Source organism: Salvelinus alpinus, chromosome 29, assembly GCF_045679555.1.
Source record: "Salvelinus alpinus chromosome 29, SLU_Salpinus.1, whole genome shotgun sequence".
Taxonomy (NCBI): Eukaryota; Metazoa; Chordata; class Actinopteri; order Salmoniformes; family Salmonidae; genus Salvelinus; species Salvelinus alpinus.
In genome coordinates, this window is record NC_092114.1 from 6,310,498 (window position 1) to 6,330,753 (window position 20,256).

At 46.7% G+C, this 20,256-nt stretch overlaps 1 protein-coding gene across 5 annotated transcripts in view; it reads right to left on the reverse strand.

Moving 5' to 3' along the window:
* Positions 1-520: 520 nt before the first annotated feature.
* Positions 521-20,256, reverse strand: part of LOC139558595 (tumor protein D52-like) — a 30,916-nt gene continuing 11,180 nt past the window's right edge. Inside the window, exons 2-8 of one of the 5 annotated variants that reach the window (XM_071373819.1) lie at positions 6,964-7,088; positions 6,724-6,872; positions 5,391-5,492; positions 2,335-2,361; positions 1,826-1,867; positions 1,059-1,107; positions 521-839 (exon numbers count right to left, since the gene is read on the reverse strand). In XM_071373819.1, coding sequence (XP_071229920.1) covers positions 702-839; positions 1,059-1,107; positions 1,826-1,867; positions 2,335-2,361; positions 5,391-5,492; positions 6,724-6,872; positions 6,964-7,088 — 632 coding nt within the window. In that variant the 3' untranslated portion in view covers positions 521-701. Of the gene's footprint in view, positions 840-1,058; positions 1,108-1,825; positions 1,868-2,334; positions 2,362-5,386; positions 5,493-6,723; positions 6,873-6,963; positions 7,089-20,256 lie in introns of those variants that run through there. The other 4 variants (XM_071373820.1, XM_071373821.1, XM_071373823.1 and 1 more) reach the window with 4 other exon arrangements.

The following is a 20,256-nucleotide window of genomic DNA, read 5'->3' on the forward strand; positions in this document are numbered from 1 at the left end:
GAATGCATTGGCACACCCTCTCGAATGTCAGAGTTGAGCACTATGAACTGCATGGAGGTCAGATTTAGACCACCCCCCCTGTGGTTAAACTGTGAGAGAAGTGTGTGAGCAACACTGATCTGGGATTAACTCTACTCAGCTGTGCTCGACACCACATTACTAGTGCTATTCAGACAGAGATGGACACGGTTTGAAGATATCGGTGAGAGTAATGTTACCAAATAAATGGTATGAGCCCGAGACCATCACTTCAGGTGTTAAGAGGACCATGCGTTCTCTAGTTATCAAATCTTAAAGTAGTACAGTGATTAAGAATAAAATGGGAAATTGAAGTACCCTCCAAAATACCTGTTCCAACTCAAAGACATGCAAATATAAGAGCTCTGTGCTATTCATACACAGAATAAAGCACCCCTGGCTGTGACACATCCTATCCTTTGTGTGCCATGTATTGTCTTCTCCTTGTGCAGGTTCCTAAACCACGTCCATTCTAATACAAACACACAGTCAAACTTAAGTGTTACGTTGTCACAACAATATTTTCATCATTTTATTTATTTATTTTGGTTGTTGGATCTGTTGTGTGGGTTTGGGGCGAGAGGAGGTGAAGACGGGAGGAGGTGTGAGTGAGAGTGAGAGAGAGTATAGTTCCAGCGGATGTCAATCTGGCTAGGGGTCAGGGGTGAAAGGTCAGGCTGGTCTCACTGGAGATGTTCTTCCTGGAGGGCGATGGGCGTGGCCTCTGGCTGTTTCTCCACGACAACAGACGGGTCAGAGGTTGCTGTAGAGGTCAACACGTCGCCAAAGTCACCCTGAGACGCCGCCGGGCTCATCTTGACCTGCAGGAGGAGGAAGACATACAGGTGTTGAATGAGTGAATTGATGAAGGAACCAATAAATGTTTGAATGAATGTATAAATGAACTGACCGGATGAATGATTTACTTTATATTGTCTGTTTTGTTTTGATAAAGTTCTCCCCAAATATTGAAAGATACATATTTTATGGCTCCTCCAAAATGTACTGAGAAATTCTTCATCACTTTTCTCATCCATTACCTTTAAAGTCTCTACTTTCTCCTCAAACGACTTGAAGGTGGGCGTGTTCCTGTGAAGACAGTGACACCTGACGTGAGTAGAGAGGTACGAGGAGGAGTGATATCGCCCAGAGACAGGTGTGCAGTGTCTGAAACGGTACCCTATTCCCCTATATAGTCCATTACTTTAGATCAGGGCCCATAGTAGTGCACTACGTAGGGAATAGGCTGCGTCCAAAATGGCTCCCTAACAGACACCGCACTCTTACATGAACACCACACCTAGAGGACTCTTGAGAAAGCAGAGATGAGAGATCAGAGGTCAGGGACATTGACACACAAAGGACACACATGTATCATCATTGTGTTCATAGGAAACGTTAACTAACCAGCCTGGATGGGCTGTCGGGTTAACAACTAGTGATTCTAGAGTGGCTACATTCCATCCTCTTCTATTCACAGATCACATAGACGACTGTCCAGAGGGTAAAACAGTACAAATACAAGGACAAGGAAATAACCATACGTTTTTATGGCAGCAAAGCACCTCAATCCCTATAGACTAGAGGGGTGTTGGCAGTGCCACCGTGACCTAAAGATACAACTCAGCAGTTTCCATAAAACACCTTCACAGTTCTACCATCCTGAACTTATGCCAGTTTTTCAAGTCCGCAATGCTTCAAAACGGTGTTGCAAAAGGTGCCACAGAGGAGTAGAGGGTTCCAGAACGCCGCGGTTTGGGTGTGTGTGTGTGTGTGTGTGTGTGTGTGTGTGTGTGTGTTCCCTTACCTCATTACAGGCATACTAGCAGAATGCTGTAGGGAGCGTATGCTATCCGACAGCATCAGAGAAGAGAGAGAGAGATTAGTGAAGAATGAGAGTGCACCGCTGTTAGTATGGAGAGGTACAGACACACATCCATACATCCTTTATTCCATGTGTCTATTATCCCAGTGATCAATCTATTATTGATGAGTGACTGTAAAGAGCATGTTGAGGTGACAGACATGACAACGTGGATCAGTTACCATAGCCCTGTATGGAAATGTAGGCTTACATAGACAACCATTCAATCACACGAAGCACTAGAATGAATCCTCACACAAACTCAAAATCACCCCAGCACAAGTTACCCCATGCAGGAGAGAGTGCGAGAGAGAGAGAATAGTCATAAACACTACAGAGAGTAGCCGTGGATTAATACACTCCACAAGACTGCCTGGAGAGTAATGATCTCAGCAGCATCCAAAATGACGTATGAATTGACTGACTAACGGCACTAGCGGGGACAGTCTTACCCAAAGGAATTGGAAATAGACTGCAATCTGTAAAGGCCAAGAATTGTATTAAAGACATGTACAAACAATGAAGATAAGATAGATTAGTACGTGTATTCTCCCTGCCTGACAATTCAGTCTGCACTCTATGCTTTATAGAAATCAGTAGCAAACTTCAGGGAGAAGCTTAGCTTACATTTATCAAACCATCTTGCTGCAAATTCACCATTATTTGGATACGGGCTCCATGTTCATACAGTACATTCTGAAAGTATTCAGACCTCTTGACTTTTTCCACATTTTGTTACGCTACAGCTTTATTCTAAAATGGATTAAATTGTTTTCTCCCCCCCACATCAATCTACACACAATACCCCATAATAGAAAACTGAAATCTTACATTTATATAAGTATTCAGACCCTTTACTCAGTAATTTGTTGAAGCACCTTTGGCAGCGATTACAGCCTCGAGTCTTCTTGGGTATGACGCTACAAGCTTGGCACACCTGTATTTAGGGAGTTTCTCCCATTCTTCTCTGGAGATCCTCTCAAGCTCTGTCAGGTTGGATGGGGAGTGTCGCTGCACAGCTATTTTCAGGTCTCTACAGAGATGTTAGATCGGGTTGAAGTCCGGGTTCTGGGCTGGGACGCTCAAGGACATTCAGAGACGTGTCCCAAAGCCACTCCTGCGTTGTCTTGGCTGTGTGCTTAGGGTTGTTGTCCTGTTGGAAGGTGAACCTTCACCCCAGTTTGAGGTCATGAGAGCTCTGGAGCAGGTGTTCATCAAGGATCTCTCTGTACTTTGCTCGGTTCATCTTTCCCTTGATCCTGTCTAGTCTCCCCGTCCCTGACGCTTAAAAACATCCCCACAGCATGATGCTGCCACCACCATGCTTCAACGTAGGAATGGTGCCAGGTTTCCTCTAGAAGTAACGCAATTCAGGCCAAAGAGTTCAATCTTGGTTTCATCAGACCAGAGAATCTTGTTTCTCATGGTCTGAGAGTCCTTTAGTTGCCTTTTGGCAAACTCCAAGCGGTCTGTCATGTACCTTTTACTGAGGATTAGCTTCCATCTGCCTACTCTACCATAAAGGCCTGATTGGTGGAGTGCTGCAGAGATGGTTGTCCTTCTGGAAGGTTCTACCATCTCCACAGAGCAACTCTGGAGCTCTATCAGAGTGACCATCAGGTTCTTGATCACCTCCCTGACGAAGGCTCTTCTCCCCCGATTGCTCAGTTTGGCTGGGCGTCCAGCTCTAGGAAGAGTCTTGGTGGTTCCAAGCTTCTTCCATTTAAGGATGATGGAGGCCACTGTGTTCTTGGGGACCTTCAATGCTGCAGAAATGTTTTGGTACCCTTCCCCAGATCTGTGCCTCGACACAATCCTGTCTCAGAGTTCTACGGACAATTCCTTCAACCTCATGGCTTGGTTTTTGCTCTGACATGCACTGTCAACTGTGGGACCTTATATAGACAGGTGTGTGCCTTTCCAAATCATGTCCAATCAATTGAATTTCCCACAGGTGGACTCCAATCAAGTTGTAGAAACATCTCAAGGATGATCAATGGAAACAGGATGCACCTGAGCTCAATTTCGAGTCTCATAGCAAAGGGTTTGAATATTTTTTTCCCCCAAACATTTATAAAAATTGGTATTTAATCCATTTTAGAATAAGGCTGAAACCTATCAAAATGTGTAAAAATTGAAGAGGTCTGAATACTTTCCGAATGCACTGTAAATCAGCAGTACTAGCTAGTATTATTACTTCAGGGATGTTAGTAGGAGAAATATCACATTTTATTCCAATGTGTCTCACTGGTGCTAATGACCAAGGGATGGGCCAGGCTAGGGTAGAGGTGGCTGGGGTAGAGGGTACAGGTGGCTGGGGTAGAAGTGACTGAGGTAGAAGTGACTGGGGTAGAGGGTAAAGGTGACTGGGGTAGAGGGTACAGGTGACTGGGGTAGAGGTGGCTGGGGTAGAGGTGGCAGGGGTAGAGGGTAGAGGTGGCTGGGGAGAGAGTAGAGATGGCTGGGTAGAGGGTAGAAGTGGCTGGGTAGAAGTGGCGAGAGAGAGAGAGAGAGAGAGAGAGAGAGAGAGAGAGAGAGAGAGAGAGAGAGAGAGAGAGAGAGAGAGAGAGAGAGAGAGAGAGCAGTTAGAGGTGACTGGGGTAGAGGGTAAAGGTGACTGGGGTAGAGGGTAAAGGTGACTGGGGTAGAGGGTAAAGGTGACTGGGGTAGAGGGTAAAGGTGACTGGGGTAGAGGGTAAAGGTGACTGGGGTAGAGTTGACTGGAGTTGAGGGTAAAGGTAACTGGGGTAGAGGTGACTGGGGTTGAGGGTAAAGGTGACTGGTGTAGAAGGTAGAGGTGACTGGGGTAGAGGGTAAAGGTGACTGGGGTAGAGGGTACAGGTGACTGGGCTAGAGGTGACTGGGGTAGAGGGTAGAGGTGACTGGGGTAGAGGGTACAGGTGACTGGGGTAGAGGGTACAGGTGACTGGGGTAGAGGATAGAGGTGACTGGGGTAGAGGGTACAGGTGACTGGGGTAGAGGGTACAGGTGACTGGGGTAGAGGGTACAGGTGACTGGGGTAGAGGGTACAGGTGACTGGGGTAGAGGGTACAGGTGACTGGGGTAGAGGGTACAGGTGACTGGGGTAGAGGGTACAGGTGACTGGGGTAGAGGGTACAGGTGACTGGGGTAGAGGGTAAAGGTGACTGGGGTAGAGGGTAAAGGTGACTGGGGTAGAGGGTAAAGGTGACTGGGGTAGAGGGTAAAGGTGACTGGGATAGAGGGTAAAGGTGACTGGGGTAGAGGGTAAAGGTGACTGGGGTAGAGGGTAAAGGTGACTGGGATAGAGGGTAAAGGTGACTGGGGTAGGGTAGAGGGCTTCTCTCTGGGGTATAAAAGAGCCTGTCTTTGGGGTGCATCTGAAATGGAACCCTATTCACTATATAGTACACTACTGTTGACCAGGCCCCTATATAGTGCACTATTTTTTACCATAACCCCATTGGGTACTGGTCAAAAGTAGTGCACTATAAAAGGAATAGGGTGCCATGTAATATGTGTGCCTCACCTGACGTCCTCAAACTTCCTGCTGATAGCTGAGCCCATGTTGTTGAAGGCTGCTGTGGCCTTCTGACCGGCCACAGACAGGCCCTCTGACGTCTTCTTATAGCTGTATGAGTGAGAGCAGGAGAGAGAGTGAGAGCAGGAGAGAGAGAGAGAGAGAGAGAGAGAGAGAGAGAGAGAGAGAGAGAGAGAGAGAGAGAGAGAGAGAGAGAGAGAGAGAGAGAGAGCAGGAGAGAGCAGGAGAGAGAGAGAGAAAGAGAGAGAGAGAGCAGGAGAGAAAGAGAGAGAGAGAAAGAGAGAGAGAGAGCAGGAGAGAAAGAGAGAGAGAGAAAGAGAGAGAGAGAAGGAGAGAGAGAGAGAGAGAAATTTTGATAAACTCCCATATCTACTGGGAGAAATTCCACAGTGTGCCATCACAGCAGCAAGATTTGTGACCTGTTGCCACAAGAAAAGGGCAACCAGTGAAGAACAAACACCATTGTAAATACAACCCATATTTATGCTTATTTATTTTAACTTGTGTGCTTTATCCATTTGTACATTGTTACAACACTGTATATATATAATATAACATTTGTAATGTCTTTATTGTTTTGAAACTTCTGTATGTGTAATGTTTACTGTTAATTTGTATTGTTTATTTCACTTTTGTATAATATCTACCTCACTTGCTTTGGCAATGTTAACACATGTTTCCCATGCCAATAAAGCCCCTTGAATTGAATTGAATTGAATTGAATTGAATTGAGAGAGAGAGAGAGAGAGAGAGAGAGAGAGAGAGAGAGAGAGAGAGAGAGAGAGAGAGAGAGAGAGAGAGAGAGAGAGAGAGAGAGAGCAGGAGAGAAAGAGAGAGAGAGCAGGAGAGAAAGAGAGAGAGAGAGAGAGAGAGCAGGAGAGAAAGAGAGAGAGAGAGAGAGCGAGCGAGAGCGAGAGAGAGCAGGAGAGAGCGAGAGAGAGCAGGAGAGAGCGAGAGAGAGCAGGAGAGAGCGAGAGAGAGCAGGAGAGAGAGAGAGCAGGAGAGAGAGAGAGCAGGAGAGCGAGAGAGAGCAGGAGAGCGAGAGAGAGCAGGAGAGCGAGAGAGAGCAGGAGAGCGAGAGAGAGCAGGAGAGCGAGAGAGAGCAGGAGAGAGAGAGAGAGCAGGAGAGCGAGAGAGAGAGAGAGAGAGCAGGAGAGAGAGAGAGCAGGAGGGAGAGAGCGAGAGAGAAAGTGTATGTACACATTAATTCCCTGACTAGTCAGCATGTAAGAACCGACTCTGCAGAACAGTGTGTGTGTGTGTGTGTGTGTGTGTGTGTGTGTGTGTGTGTGTGTGTGTGTGTGTGTGTACAGCCACGTACGCTGTAGAGGTGGTGACCTCTTGCCAGCTCTTGCTGAGGTTCTGTTTGAGCTCGTTGAGAGGAGTGATGCCCAGCTTCCTCTTGATGTCTGCCAACTGGTTCTCCTTAGTTGCCAGCACCTGAGACAGAGTCAAGATCTCATCCTCCACCTTCGAGAGATATGGAGAAAGACAGGGAGACCTGATGAGACGTGGTGGGAGAAAAGACTAAAGAAACTCTTTAGGTCTAAGGAAAGGTTACCCTGAGCAGCTCCTCTCGTAGCTCCTCCTGCTCCTCCTCTGTCAGGGTGGGGATGGAAGGGGACACGGTCACTGACGTCACTGCATCCTCCCCTATTTCTGGGATAGAGTCTGGTCTCACAGCACCTGGAGAGAGAGAGGGAGGGGAGAGAGAGAATAGAAGAGAGAGAGAAAAGGAGGGGGAGAGAGAGAGGAGAGAAAGAGAAAGGGGAGAGAGAGGGCAGAGAGAGCGAGAAAGAGGGAGGGGAGAGAGCAAGAGGGAGTGGAGAGAAAGAGAGAGAGAGAAAGAGGGAGGGGAGAGAGCGAGAGAGATGAAGAGGGAGGGGGGAGAGAGAGAGGGGGAGGGCAGAGATAAAGAGGGAGGGGAGAGAGAGAGAGAGGGATAAAGAGGGAGGGGAGAGAGAGAGAGAGGGGGGGGAGAGAGAGAGAGGGGGGGGTAGAGAGAGAGAGAGAGAGGGGGGGAGAGATAAAGAGAGAAAGAAAGAGTTAAGAGAGACATCCTCACACTCAAAGGGTTTCCTGTCCTCACATGGCAACATCAGCTGTCAACCTGAGTAGTATCTCTCCTTCTGAAGAGGAGGAAGATGATGAAGACAAAGAAAAGATTGTCCACAGGGGGTGGATGATGGGAGTTGGAGGACCAGCTAGATTAAGACATAGCCTCTGAAGATGGACACTAGCCCAGGGGGACGCACACATATACCCAAATCTACTTGGATGCCTGACACTGAGCTTTGAGCAGCCAGTCAGGGCTGTACGCTGTAGGACAGACAACACATGAATAACCTTTCTGGACGGAGCCATTCTGAGAAAGCAGGAGAGAAACAGAGGTGGTTCAGAACAGAGCTGTCAATCAACAGGACACACTGCCAAGTGGAATAACAACGCAAATAACTATGTAAATACTAGGTAACTAATATACTCTACTGTCAATATCACATTCTGATGAATTTTTTATTTCACCTTTATTTAACTAGTCAAGTCAGTTAAGAACAAATTCTTATTTACAATGACGACCTACCCCGGCCAAACCCTGCCCTAACCCTGACGACACTGGGACAATTGTGCTCCGCCTTATGGGACTCCCGATCACGGCCGGTTGTGATACAACCCGGGATCGAACCAGGGTCTGTAGTGACGCCTTAGACCGCTGCGCCAATCGGGAGCCACTGTCCCTAACTTCCTCTGATTGGCGAAATCTCGTGTTGGCCTGTGCAGTGTGAATCATGGATGTGATACACTACATGACCAAAAATATGTGGACACCTGCTCGTCGAAATCATTCAATTTTTTTTTTAATTATTATTATTATTTATTTTATTTAACAAGGCAAGTCAGTAAGAACAAATTGTTATTTACAATGACGGCCTTGTGTTAACTGCCTTGTTCAGGGGCAGAACGACAGATTCGGGCTCGCGGATTCGATCCAGCAACCTTTCGGTTACTGACCCAACGCTCTAACCACTATGCTACCTGCCGCATTAATATGGAGTTGGTCCCCCCTTTGCTGCTTTAACAGCCTCCACTCTTCAGGGAAGGCTTCCACTAGATGTTGGAACATTGCTGCAGGGACTTGCTTCCATTCAGCCACAAGAGCATTAGTGAGGTCGGGAACTAATGTTGGGCGATTAGGCCTGGCTCGCAGTCGGCGTTCCAATTCATCCCAAAGGTGTTCGATGGGGTTGAGGTCAGGACTCTGTGCAGGCCAGTCAAGTTCGTCCACACCGATCACTGACAAACCATTTCTGTATGTACCTTGCTTTGTGCACGGGGACATTGTCATGCTGAAACAGGAAAGGGCCTTCCCAGAACTGTTGCCACAAAGTTGGAAGCACAAAATCATCTAGAATGTCATTGTATGCTGTAGTGTTAAGATTTCCCTTCACTGGAACTAAGGGGCTTAGCCCGAACCATGAAAAACAGCCCCAGACCATTATTCCTCCTCCACAAAACTTTTGTTGGCACTATGCATTCAGGCAGATAGAGTTCTCCTGGCATCCGCCAAACCCAGATTCGTCCTTCGGGACTACCAGATGGTGAAGAGTGATCATCACTCCAGAGAACGCGTTTCCACTGCTCCAGAGTTCAATGGCGGTGAGCTTTACACCAGTCCAGCCAACGCTTGGCATTGCGCTTGATGATCTTAGGCTTGTGTGCAGCTGCTCGGCCATGGAAACCCATTTCATGAATAATCAACAGTTATTGTGCTGATGTTGCTTCCAGAGGCAGTTTGGAACTCGGTAGTGAGTGTTGCAGAAGACGGATGATTCAGCGGTCCCGTTCTGTGAGCTTGTGTGGCCCACCACTTCTCGGCTGAGCCGTTGATGCTCCTAGATGTTTCCACTTCACAATAACAGCACGTACAGTTGACCGGGGCAGCTCTAGCAGTGCAGAAATTTGACAAACTGACTTGTTGGAAAGGTGTCATTCTATGACGGTGCCACGTTGAAAGTCACTGAGCTCTTCAGTAAGGCCATTCTACTGCCAATGTTTGTCTATGGAGATTGCATGGTTGTGTGCTCGAATTTATACAACTGTCAGCAAAGGATTTGGCTGAAATAACTGAATCCACTAATTTGAAGTGGTGTCCACATACTTTTGTATATATAGTGTATTAGGACCTCTGATCCTATATTTGATTAGGGTTAACTGTTGTTATGGTTACAGTAGTTTCCTATAATTGATTAGGATTATATATATATATATAAAACTGTTGCTATGGTTACAGAAGTTCACATACAGAATCACAGCTGGCATGGGTCTGTGGTTGGTACCTGTTTGGATGATGGTTGATTGTCCCAGTACCTTATGGTTTCAATTGCCATTCATGAAAGCATGAAGAAATGTGGTTGGAGCTACTTGATACTAAACCAGTGATGAATCTGACTTAAAAGAGATGGAATTACCTTATTTTCCTTAGTGTGGTCGACCACACTATCACCTCCTCGCCTCCCCCTACATTCCTACAGCCAGACACTAGCATCTCCTCCTCACATTCCCAACATACTTCCAGACTTGATAGATGACAAATCATAGACTGTTCTCTCTAGTATCGCACGGCAAGCAGTACCGGAGCTCCAAGTCTGGGACCAAAAGGCTCCTTAACAGCTTCTACCCCCAAGTCATAAGACTGCTGAACAGTTAATCAAATAGCCATCCGGACTATTTACATTGACCCCCCCCCCCTTTGTTTTACACTGCTGCTACTCTCTGTTTATTATCTATGCATAGTCACTTTACCCCTACCTACATGTACAAATGACCTCGACTAACCTGTACCCCCGCACATTGACTCGGTACCGGTACCCCCTGTATATAGTCTCCACATTGACTCGGTACCGGTACCCCCTGTATATAGCCTCCACATTGACTCTGTACCGGTACCCCCTGTATATAGCCTCCACATTGACTCTGTACCGGTACCCCCTGTATATAGTCTCCACATTGACTCTGTACCGGTACCCCCTGTATATAGTCTCCACATTGACTCTGTACCGGTACCCCCTGTATATAGTCTCCACATTGACTCGGTACCGGTACCCCCTGTATATAGCCTCCACATTGACTCGGTACCGGTACCCCCTGTATATAGCCTCCACATTGACTCTGTACCGGTACCCCCTGTATATAGTCTCCACATTGACTCTGTACCGGTACCCCCTGTATATAGTCTCCACATTAACTCGGTACCGGTACCCCCTGTATATAGTGTCCACATTGACTCTGTACCGGTACCCCCTGTATATAGCCTCCACATTGACTCTGTACCGGTACCCCCTGTATATAGTCTCCACATTGACTCGGTACCGGTACCCCCTGTATATAGCCTCCACATTGACTCTGTACCGGTACCCCCTGTATACAGCCTCCACATTGACTCTGTACCGGTACCCCCTGTATATAGCCTTGTTATTTTATTGTGTTACTTATTAGCTACTGTCTGGAGGGCTGTTCAGGATCAGGAGTAAACAGGAAGTACTATTCCATCAATCCATCCTTTTTGACTTGAACAGTTAGTTCCAGGGTAAGGGACAGGAAGACGAACAACAGAGTGAAGAGTGACTTTCTCACTAATAGGCTACAGAACAGACTGGCTGGTCTCAAGAACAAGTATTAACAAGTAGAAGCATGCTCATCAATGTCGCTCAAAATGGCGTCAATCTGACAGAAATGTACCCAGTTTGGAAAATCACATTTCCAGGAGAGAGAAAACTGTGTAGATCTATGCTTAATCAAATTAGATCAAATGCTCAAGATATTTTACACTCTCACCTCTTCCTGACCTCTCCCTTTCTATTGTCTCTCCTCCCTCCTCTTGATGACAAGGCAGTGCCACTCAGGTGTCAGCGGTCCAGGTCTCCATACTGCTGACAGTGACAGATCTGTGTAACCTACACCATCATCCCAGATCATGGGGGTTTCTACCTTACATGGCCTTGGTTTCTGTACTGACAACAGGCTCACTTCCTATTTAACTCTCTCAAACCAGGAAATTCACTGAAATTGAATCAATTTAAAAGTATATTATTTTTAATAACGTTTTTTTTTCTTTCTTCAATGCATGATTTTTCTAGCCTTTAACACACACACACACACACACACACACACACACACACACACACACACACACACACACACACACACACACACACACACACACACACACACACACACACACACACACACACACACAACACACGACTGCCAGCATAGTTAAGAGTCACTTAAACTCTTTGTTATTCATTCTTTGACTAATATTTGCTTAAAGGGATTTGCCTATGATACCATCTTTGTAGAGTATTTCTCATGGCTTGACCAAGCTCCTGCGATGCCAATAAACCGCTCTAGGTTTGACTAAACCACTTTAGGTTTGAAACCATTCTAGGTTTCTTTCTAGGAGTGTGTTCATTGTGGGCTTGTCAGAACTAAGTCTGTTTGACATCTGCTCCAAACAGACCCTCTTACTCAACAGGTCAGGATGTGATGGCAAAAGTACGCAGTCACACACACACACAAACGCCCCCCGCCCACACTCTCACAAATCAAGAAACTCAAATGATCCATCCCCCTCTCTCTCACATGACCCCCTCCCACCCCCTCTATCGCTCGTTCCCTTTCCAAACACCCTATAACAAATACAAAGTTCCTCAATCACTCCCCCACACACTGCTCTGGTTACCTCTGGCTCTGACAGTCACTTGCGGTGAGCCCGGTGGTGTAACATTGAAGCTGGGAGACAGATAGAGGTAGCTGCTATTCACCCCTTGCTCAAAGTCAAACGGAGACTTGTATTCCTGCTCCAGAGGGTCCATGGCTGTTGCCTGGATGGGTTGGGTGGCTGGCTAGCTGGCCGGGCTCCCACGGCAACGCCTCATAGAACCCCGCTGCTGCTGCCACTAATTGCCTGCATGTGATAGGGCGCATGCAACTAGGGCACAACTCACTCACTGCTCTGATTGTCCTCTCCTGTCTCCTGGTCTGGTAGCGCACGGCACTTCTGTTGTGTGTGTGTGGCAGTGTTACGTGACAGTGTGTGTGTGTGTTTTGTGACAGTGTGTCGTGTGGGTTATATGTCAGTATGTGTGTGTTGCAGTCGGACACACACACACACACAGCTCCAGCCAAGGCTAGCCTCCTAGCCTGTCCGTCTGTCTCTGGGTCTGTCCGTCCGTCCGTCTCTGGGTCTGTCTTTCTGCTGCAGGCTCATATGACAAGCAGCCTGACAGGGAGGCCGAGGCGGCATCACCACAGCCGTTCTGTGGTGTTAATGAGTTACCTTTCCCCTTCGCTCTCTGCCCACGCTGCAATCACCAACCACCACAATCACAGTCAGTCACCCGGTAACTAGGCTTGTCTCTTGTAAATAATCGCAAAGGCCACTGGTGGATTGCTGCCATCCACAGATTCTGATTCAGCACAATCAGGAGGTTTTTAAAGTAAAAGAGCATGAAGCTGCAAGGCTAGCTAGAGTTTATGGCGTGCAGGAGCTCTTCTGTGATAATTATACCAATCTTCCAGCTCCAGTATCCAGCCCTGGTCACTCTCCCTCTCCCTCCCCTCCCCTCCGTTGCACACCCCTGCCATCTAAGAAAATACGAGGTTCCATTTGTCGGTTGGTCACATGACAAGCTCAGGCCCGGGATAGGGCAGGCCCGTGAGATGGAAGCAGGCGTAATCTGCAGTGTCCCAGATTATAGCAAGTTGCTAATCCAGTTCAGACTGTCCAGTTTGGAGCTACACTGTACTGTTACTGAACAGAGACCAGGAAGCTAGGCTGTACTGTTACTGAACAGAGACCAGGGAGCTAGGCTGTACTGTTACTGAACAGAGAGACCAGGGAGCTAGGCTGTACTGTTACTGAACAGAGAGACCAGGGAGCTAGGCTGTACTGTTACTGAACAGAGAGACCAGGGAGCTAGGCTGTACTGTTACTGAACAGAGAGGCCAGGGAGCTAGGCTGTACTGTTACTGAACAGAGAGACCAGGGAGCTAGGCTGTACTGTTACTGACCAGAGAGACCAGGGAGCTAGGCTGTACTGTTACTGACCAGAGAGACCAGGGAGCTAGGCTGTACTGTTACTGACCAGAGAGACCAGGGAGCTAGGCTGTACTGTTACTGACCAGAGACCAGGGAGCTAGGCTGTACTGTTACTGAACAAAGAGACCAGGGAGCTAGGCTGTACTGTTACTGAACAGAGATACCAGGGAGCTAGGCTGTACTGTTACTGAACAGAGACCAGGGAGCTAGGCTGTACTGTTACTGAACAGAGAGACCAGGGAGCTAGGCTGTACTGTTACTGAACAGAGAGGCCAGGGAGCTAGGCTGTACTGTTACTGAACAGAGAGGCCAGGGAGCTAGGCTGTACTGTTACTGAACAGAGAGGCCAGGGAGCTAGGCTGTACTGTTACTGAACAGAGACCAGGGAGCTAGGCTGTACTGTTACTGAACAGAGAGAACAGGGAGCTAGGCTGTACTGTTACTGAACAGAGAGGCCAGGGAGCTAGGCTGTACTGTTACTGAACAGAGACCAGGGAGCTAGGCTGTACTGTTACTGAACAGAGAGACCAGGGAGCTAGGCTGTACTGTTACTGATCAGAGAGACCAGGGAGCTGGGCTGTACTGTTACTGAGACCAGGGAGCTAGGCTGTACTGTTACTGAGACCAGGGAGCTAGGCTGTACTGTTACTGATCAGAGAGACCAGGGAGCTGGGCTGTACTGTTACTGAACAGAGACCAGGGAGCTAGGCTGTACTGTTACTGAACAGAGAGACCAGGGAGCTAGGCTGTACTGTTACTGAACAGAGAGACCAGGGAGCTAGGCTGTACTGTTACTGAACAGAGAGACCAGGGAGCTAGGCTGTACTGTTACTGAACAGAGAGACCAGGGAGCTAGGCTGTACTGGGTTCCCGAGTGGCGCAGCGGTCTAATGTACTGCATCTCAGTGCTAGAGGCGTCACTACAGACCCTGGTTCGATTCCAGGCTGTATCACAACCGGCCGTGATTGGGAGATCCATAGGGCGGCGCACAATTGGCCCAGCGCCAATCCGGGTTAGGCAGTCATTGTAAATAAGAATTTGCTCTTAACTGACATGCTTAGTTAAATAAAGGTTTAAAAAATGACATGTTACATGTTACTGTACAGACAGCTGCGTGTGGAAAGAGCCGTAGCCTTGATGTCCTGCCAATGCAGTGAGCAAGTTACAGAAGCTCATATATCATGCCCCCAGGACATGCTAACCTCTCACTATTACAATAACAGGGGAGGTTACATTTTTTGGAGGGAGGTGGTATGATATTCGTTCATCTGTAACTTTCTCACTCATCATTATTCACAATTCATTCAGGATTATTCGTAATCATGGTAGCATCCAGATTCATGTATTAGTGTTTAGAAATGTATTCAATTCTTATTTACAATAAAAGTGACTACAAAATAAAAGTACATTATTTACCATTTATTTCTATTGGGCACAAAATAATCTAAAATACAACCAAAACAAACAGTAAAGGCATCCAACAAATTTGTAGTCACAAGCTCGATGGTCACCGCATGCTATGAATATGGGACCAAATACTTAACTTACTACTTTCAGACACATACAGTGCCTTCGGAAAGTATTCAGACCCCTTGACTTTTTCCACATTTTGTTACGTTACAGCCCCCTTACGTTTTTTAAATGTACTCAATCTACACGCAATACCCCATAATGACAAAGCAAAAACATTTTTGCTAATAAAAAAATAAAAACGGAAATATCACCTTTACATAAGTATTCAGATCCTTTACTCAGTACTTTGTTGAAGCACATTTGGCAGTGATTACAGCCTTGAGTCTTCTTGGGTATGATGCTACAAGCTTGGCACACCTGTATTTGGGGAGTTTCTCCCATTCTTCTCTGCAGAGCCTCTCAAGCTCTGTCAGGTTGGAGGGGGAGCGTTGCTGTACAGCTATTTTCAGGTCTCTCTAGAGATGTTAGATCGGGTTCAAGTCCGGGCTCTGGCTAGGCCAGTCAAGGACATTCAGAGACTTGTCCCGAAGCCACTTCTGCATTGTCTTGGCTGTGTGCTTAGGATCGTTGTCCTGTTGGAAGGTGAACCTTCGCCCAAGAGGTCCTGAGCGCTCTGGACCAGGTTTTCATGATTGGTGGAGTGCTGCAGAGATGGTTGTCCTTCTGGAAGGTTCTCCCATCTCCACAGAGGAACCCTGGAGCTCTGTCAGAGTGACCATCGGGTTCTTGGTCACGTCCCTGACCAAGGCCCTTCTCCCCAGATTGCTTAGTTTGGCCGGGCGGCCAGCTCTAGGAAGAGTCTTGGTGGTTCCAAACATTCCATTTAAGAATGATGGAGGCCACTGTGTTCTTGGGGACCTTCAATGCTGATGATCAATGAAAACAGGACGCACCTCAGCTCAATTTCGAGTCTCAGAGCAAAGGGTCTGAATTCTTATGTAAATAAGATATGTTTTTTCGTTTTAATAAATGTGTAAAAAACCTGTTTTCGCTTTGTCTTTATGGGGTATTGCTGAGGATTTATTTTTTTTTAATCCATTTTAGAATAAAACTGTAACGTAACAAAATGTGGGAAAAGTCAATCGGTCTGAATACTTTCCGAAGGCACTAGGTGAACCTGTCCCAAAACTTCTGGTCCCCTAAAATGGGGGGACTACGTACAAAACGTGATGTAATTTGTAATGTGTCCGTGATACTGATAGCCTATACGACACCTGAGCTGGTGTACAGTACAGACCAGGGTTTCCTTTAAGAAAATGTGGCGCCGGACATTTGACCAGCAGCATTTAAAATGTACCCGACATTTGAGAAATTTACCCGACTCATATGCATTGGGTGCATTACCTGATAAGGGCGTCCACCCAAGGTGCTCAGAATGACAGGAATCACATTTAGATTATGCTAATTTATATTAAAAGAACATGCAACTCGAGGAATTCTTACCGAATTCCGATGCGCATTTGAAGATTTTTTTAAACTTTTCCCTCAGCCAACAAGACGAGTAACGAACAGCAAAAGCACTAGCCTATGTCAATCTACTATCCCACCTAGTAGACTAGTTTACATGTTCTATTGGTCAGCTTGTCGTTCTGTGCGAGAAAGAAATAGCCTTATCCAAATAAACTCTGGGACAGTTGTGGGACGATAGATCCCACATTCATACAACCAGTAGACCAATGAGGCTGACTTTGTCTTGGTAAGGGACATATGTCCTAGCAACCATGGGTGTTGGATTTTGAACTATATAAACTAGCCTGCACGGTTTCCTTTGTAGAGAATAGGGACCAGTGGGATATATGAAGCAGAGAGTCTGTTACAGTATTGCAAGGCTGTGATCGAGTTTGGTAACAATGAGGCCTTACACTGCTTCCAATCAGCAAGTTCCTCACTGGCAGGCAGACACACACACACAACTATAAAAATCAAGAACAGGTTAACCTGGTCACTTCATTCTCTCTGCAGTCAGTGAGAATCATTTTATAGGTCCCGGATATTTGTTTTCCTGACTGGTCCTTGTTGGCGGGCTGCCAAAGCATGCATCACTCAATAAGATGACATTACAGAACAGCCTAGAGACACGCACGTAAACAAGCCTACATGAAAATACACAGCAAAATTCAGTCACGGGTCATCTTACAGAGAAAGCACCCTGTAAGCTGAATAGACACACTTCCTACCCAACTAGTATAACTGTACACTTGTTTTACCATTAGAGGAAATTGAGTAATAGACTAACTGTTTTTCAATCCATGCAGCTTCTCCATTTAGGCATAGGTTATCTTCTTGATTCAACCCAAGTTGTGGTTTCCCCTCCACAACCCCGCCCACACAAAACAGCAGCCATCATGGTCAGACTGGAACAAAGACGTTCTTTAAGTGTTTAATACACCACAGCCTCTAATCCATTAGTAGATTATTACAGACGCACAGTGTCACATGATGGTGGTGAGGCCCAAACAGGAATCATCAGTGTCACATGATGGTGGTGGTGCCCAAACAGGAATCATCAGTGTCACATGAACATGATGGTGGTGAGGCCCAAACAGGAATCATCAGTGTCACATGATGGTGGTGAGGTCCAAACAGGAATCATCAGTGTCACATGATGGTGGTGGTGCCCAAACAGGAATCATCAGTGTCACATGATGGTGGTGAGGCCCAAACAGGAATCATCAGTGTCACATGATGGTGGTGAGGCCCAAACAGGAATCATCCGTGTCACATGGTGGTGGGGCCAAAACAGGAATCATGGGACATTGGCTGGCTGGAAGACGACTCTCTAGCCCAGACCCAGCACAGCTGTGGCTAGCCACAGTCAGTCATTGGCAGGAGGGAAGCCAGACAGTGTGGAGACAAAGAGGCCAGGGATTTCTCCACACCAAAGGGGCACATCAACCCAAGACCATGGGACACTGGACACAGCCAGGGGGACCATGTGACACTGCAGAGTGGTGAGCCCTGCGATTTCAAATTTTATGATGGGGGCTCATCACCCCATAACCTTACTAGAGAGGTTATACTGAAGAACTTCAAGGGTAAAAGGGGAACTTTCATTGGGCTTAATATATATTTTGGTGGCGTAATCTATGAGCTAGAATTCTGTTGCAGCTGCAGCTTCCTCGTCAGGCCCTTCTTAGAATTCTGTTGCAGCTTCCTTTTCAGGCCCTTCTTAGAATTATGTTGCAGCTGCAGCTTCCTCTTCAGGCCCTTCTTAGAATGATGTTGCAGCTGCAGCTTCCTCTTCAGGCCCTTCTTAGAATTATGTTGCAGCTGCAGCTTCCTCTTCAGGCCCTTCTTAGAATTATGTTGCAGCTGCAGCTTCCTTTTCAGGCCCTTCTTAGAATTCTGTTGCAGCTGCAGCTTCCTCTTCAGGCCCTTAGAATTCTGTTGCAGCTGCAGCTTCCTCTTCAGGCCCTTCTTAGAATTATGTTGCAGCTGAAGCTTCCTCTTCAGGCCCTTCTTAGAATTCTGTTGCAGCTGCAGCTTCCTCTTCAGGCCCTTCTTAGAATTCTGTTGTAGCTGCAGCTTCCTCTTCAGGCCCTTCTTAGAATTCTGTTGTAGCTGCAGCTTCCTTTTCAGGCCCTTCTCCTTGGGGATCTTCCTGCTCTACATTACCATTTTTTTTTTTTTACAGCCAGACCCCTGGTTTCCCCCTTTCACTGTAATGTTAGTGTTCCCCCAGCCTCCCAGGCCCACCTACAGCTGACTGTAATGTTAGTGTCCCCCCAGCCTCCCAGGCCCACTGGGCCCCCCTTAAATTTACAGCCAGTCGACAGCCCGGCCAAATCTCACGCTCTGATGAAAAATTCACAAAGAAATAGACCCTGTAATGAATTCACAATGGCAACAGTTACAGCACGGTGTTGTTGGAATCCTGTACAGTAATCCTGTCCATGGAACCCTGTACAGTAATCCTGTCCATGGAACCCTGTACAGTAATCCTGTCCATGGAACCCTGTACAGTAATCCTGTCCATGGAACCCAGTACAGTAATCCTGTCCATGGAACCCTGTACAGTAATCCTGTCCATGGAACCCTGTACAGTAATCCTGTCCATGAAACCCTGTACAGTAATCCTGTCCATGTAACCCTGTACAGTAATCCTGTCCATGGAACCCTGTACAGTAATCCTGTCCATGGAACTCTGTACAGTAATCCTGTCCATGGAACCCTGTACAGTAATCCTGTCCATGGAACTCTGTACAGTAATCCTGTCCATGGAACCCTGTACAGTAATCCTGTCCATGGAACCCTGTACAGTAATCCTGTCCATGAAACTCTGTACAGTAATCCTGTCCATGGAACCCTGTACAGTAATCCTGTCCATGAAACTCTGTACAGTAATCCTGTCCATGAAACTCTGTACAGTAATCCTGTCCATGGAACCCTGTACAGTAATCCTGTCCATGGAACCCTGTACAGTAATCCTGTCCATGGAACCCTGTACAGTAATCCTGTCCATGGAACCCTGTACAGTAATCCTGTCCATGGAACCCTGTACAGTAATCCTGTCCATGGAACCCTGTACAGTAAGGAAGTGGGGCTATCAAGGGGTCTTGCCTCGAGAATAATAACGAAGTTAACAACTGAATAAGATCAAAGATGGGAGACTGCAGGCTTTTCTTCTGTGATCCTTCTCATACAGGCCTAGTCTTTGATCAGGGAACTGACTTGAAGGAAGTTATGTCAAGTAATATCAACAGAGATGAGCAGACCCTTCAGGGATAGAAGTATGGAATGGGCATTCCATTACAGCTGACATGACAAGGAATCTGACAAGTCCTATCCTGTTATGATTAGGATAATGTTCCGCTGGAGATTTCCCTGAAAATAAACCACTATCTGGTCTGCTGTATCACTATCTTCCGCTTGGTATTCCCATAATGCATCTCTGTAGCCTATTTGTTACAGAGACATTTTGAGTTGCAACAACACCTAAAGTTTCCTAAACCTAATTCAAGCCAATAGCAGTGTAAAACTTTAAATGTAAAGTTAGTCTGATTGATCCTGTGCATCTTAGGTCAACAGCAGCAGGTCTAGCCCAGGCCAAGTTATACAGCAGGATTCCACAACTGGCGACCCGGTTTTATTTGGCCCCCCAAGTTCTGAGCAAATGTTTATTTTTATTTTTTATTGTTTGACATAAAAGACTGCAAAAACACCAGGAAATGTTGTGCCAAGTGATTTTAATTGAAGAAATCTTTTCCCCAAGTATTCCCATGCATAATAGAGAGAGACACGTGATTGTATACAAATGTAAATAAGGTTTGAAATTATTGTTT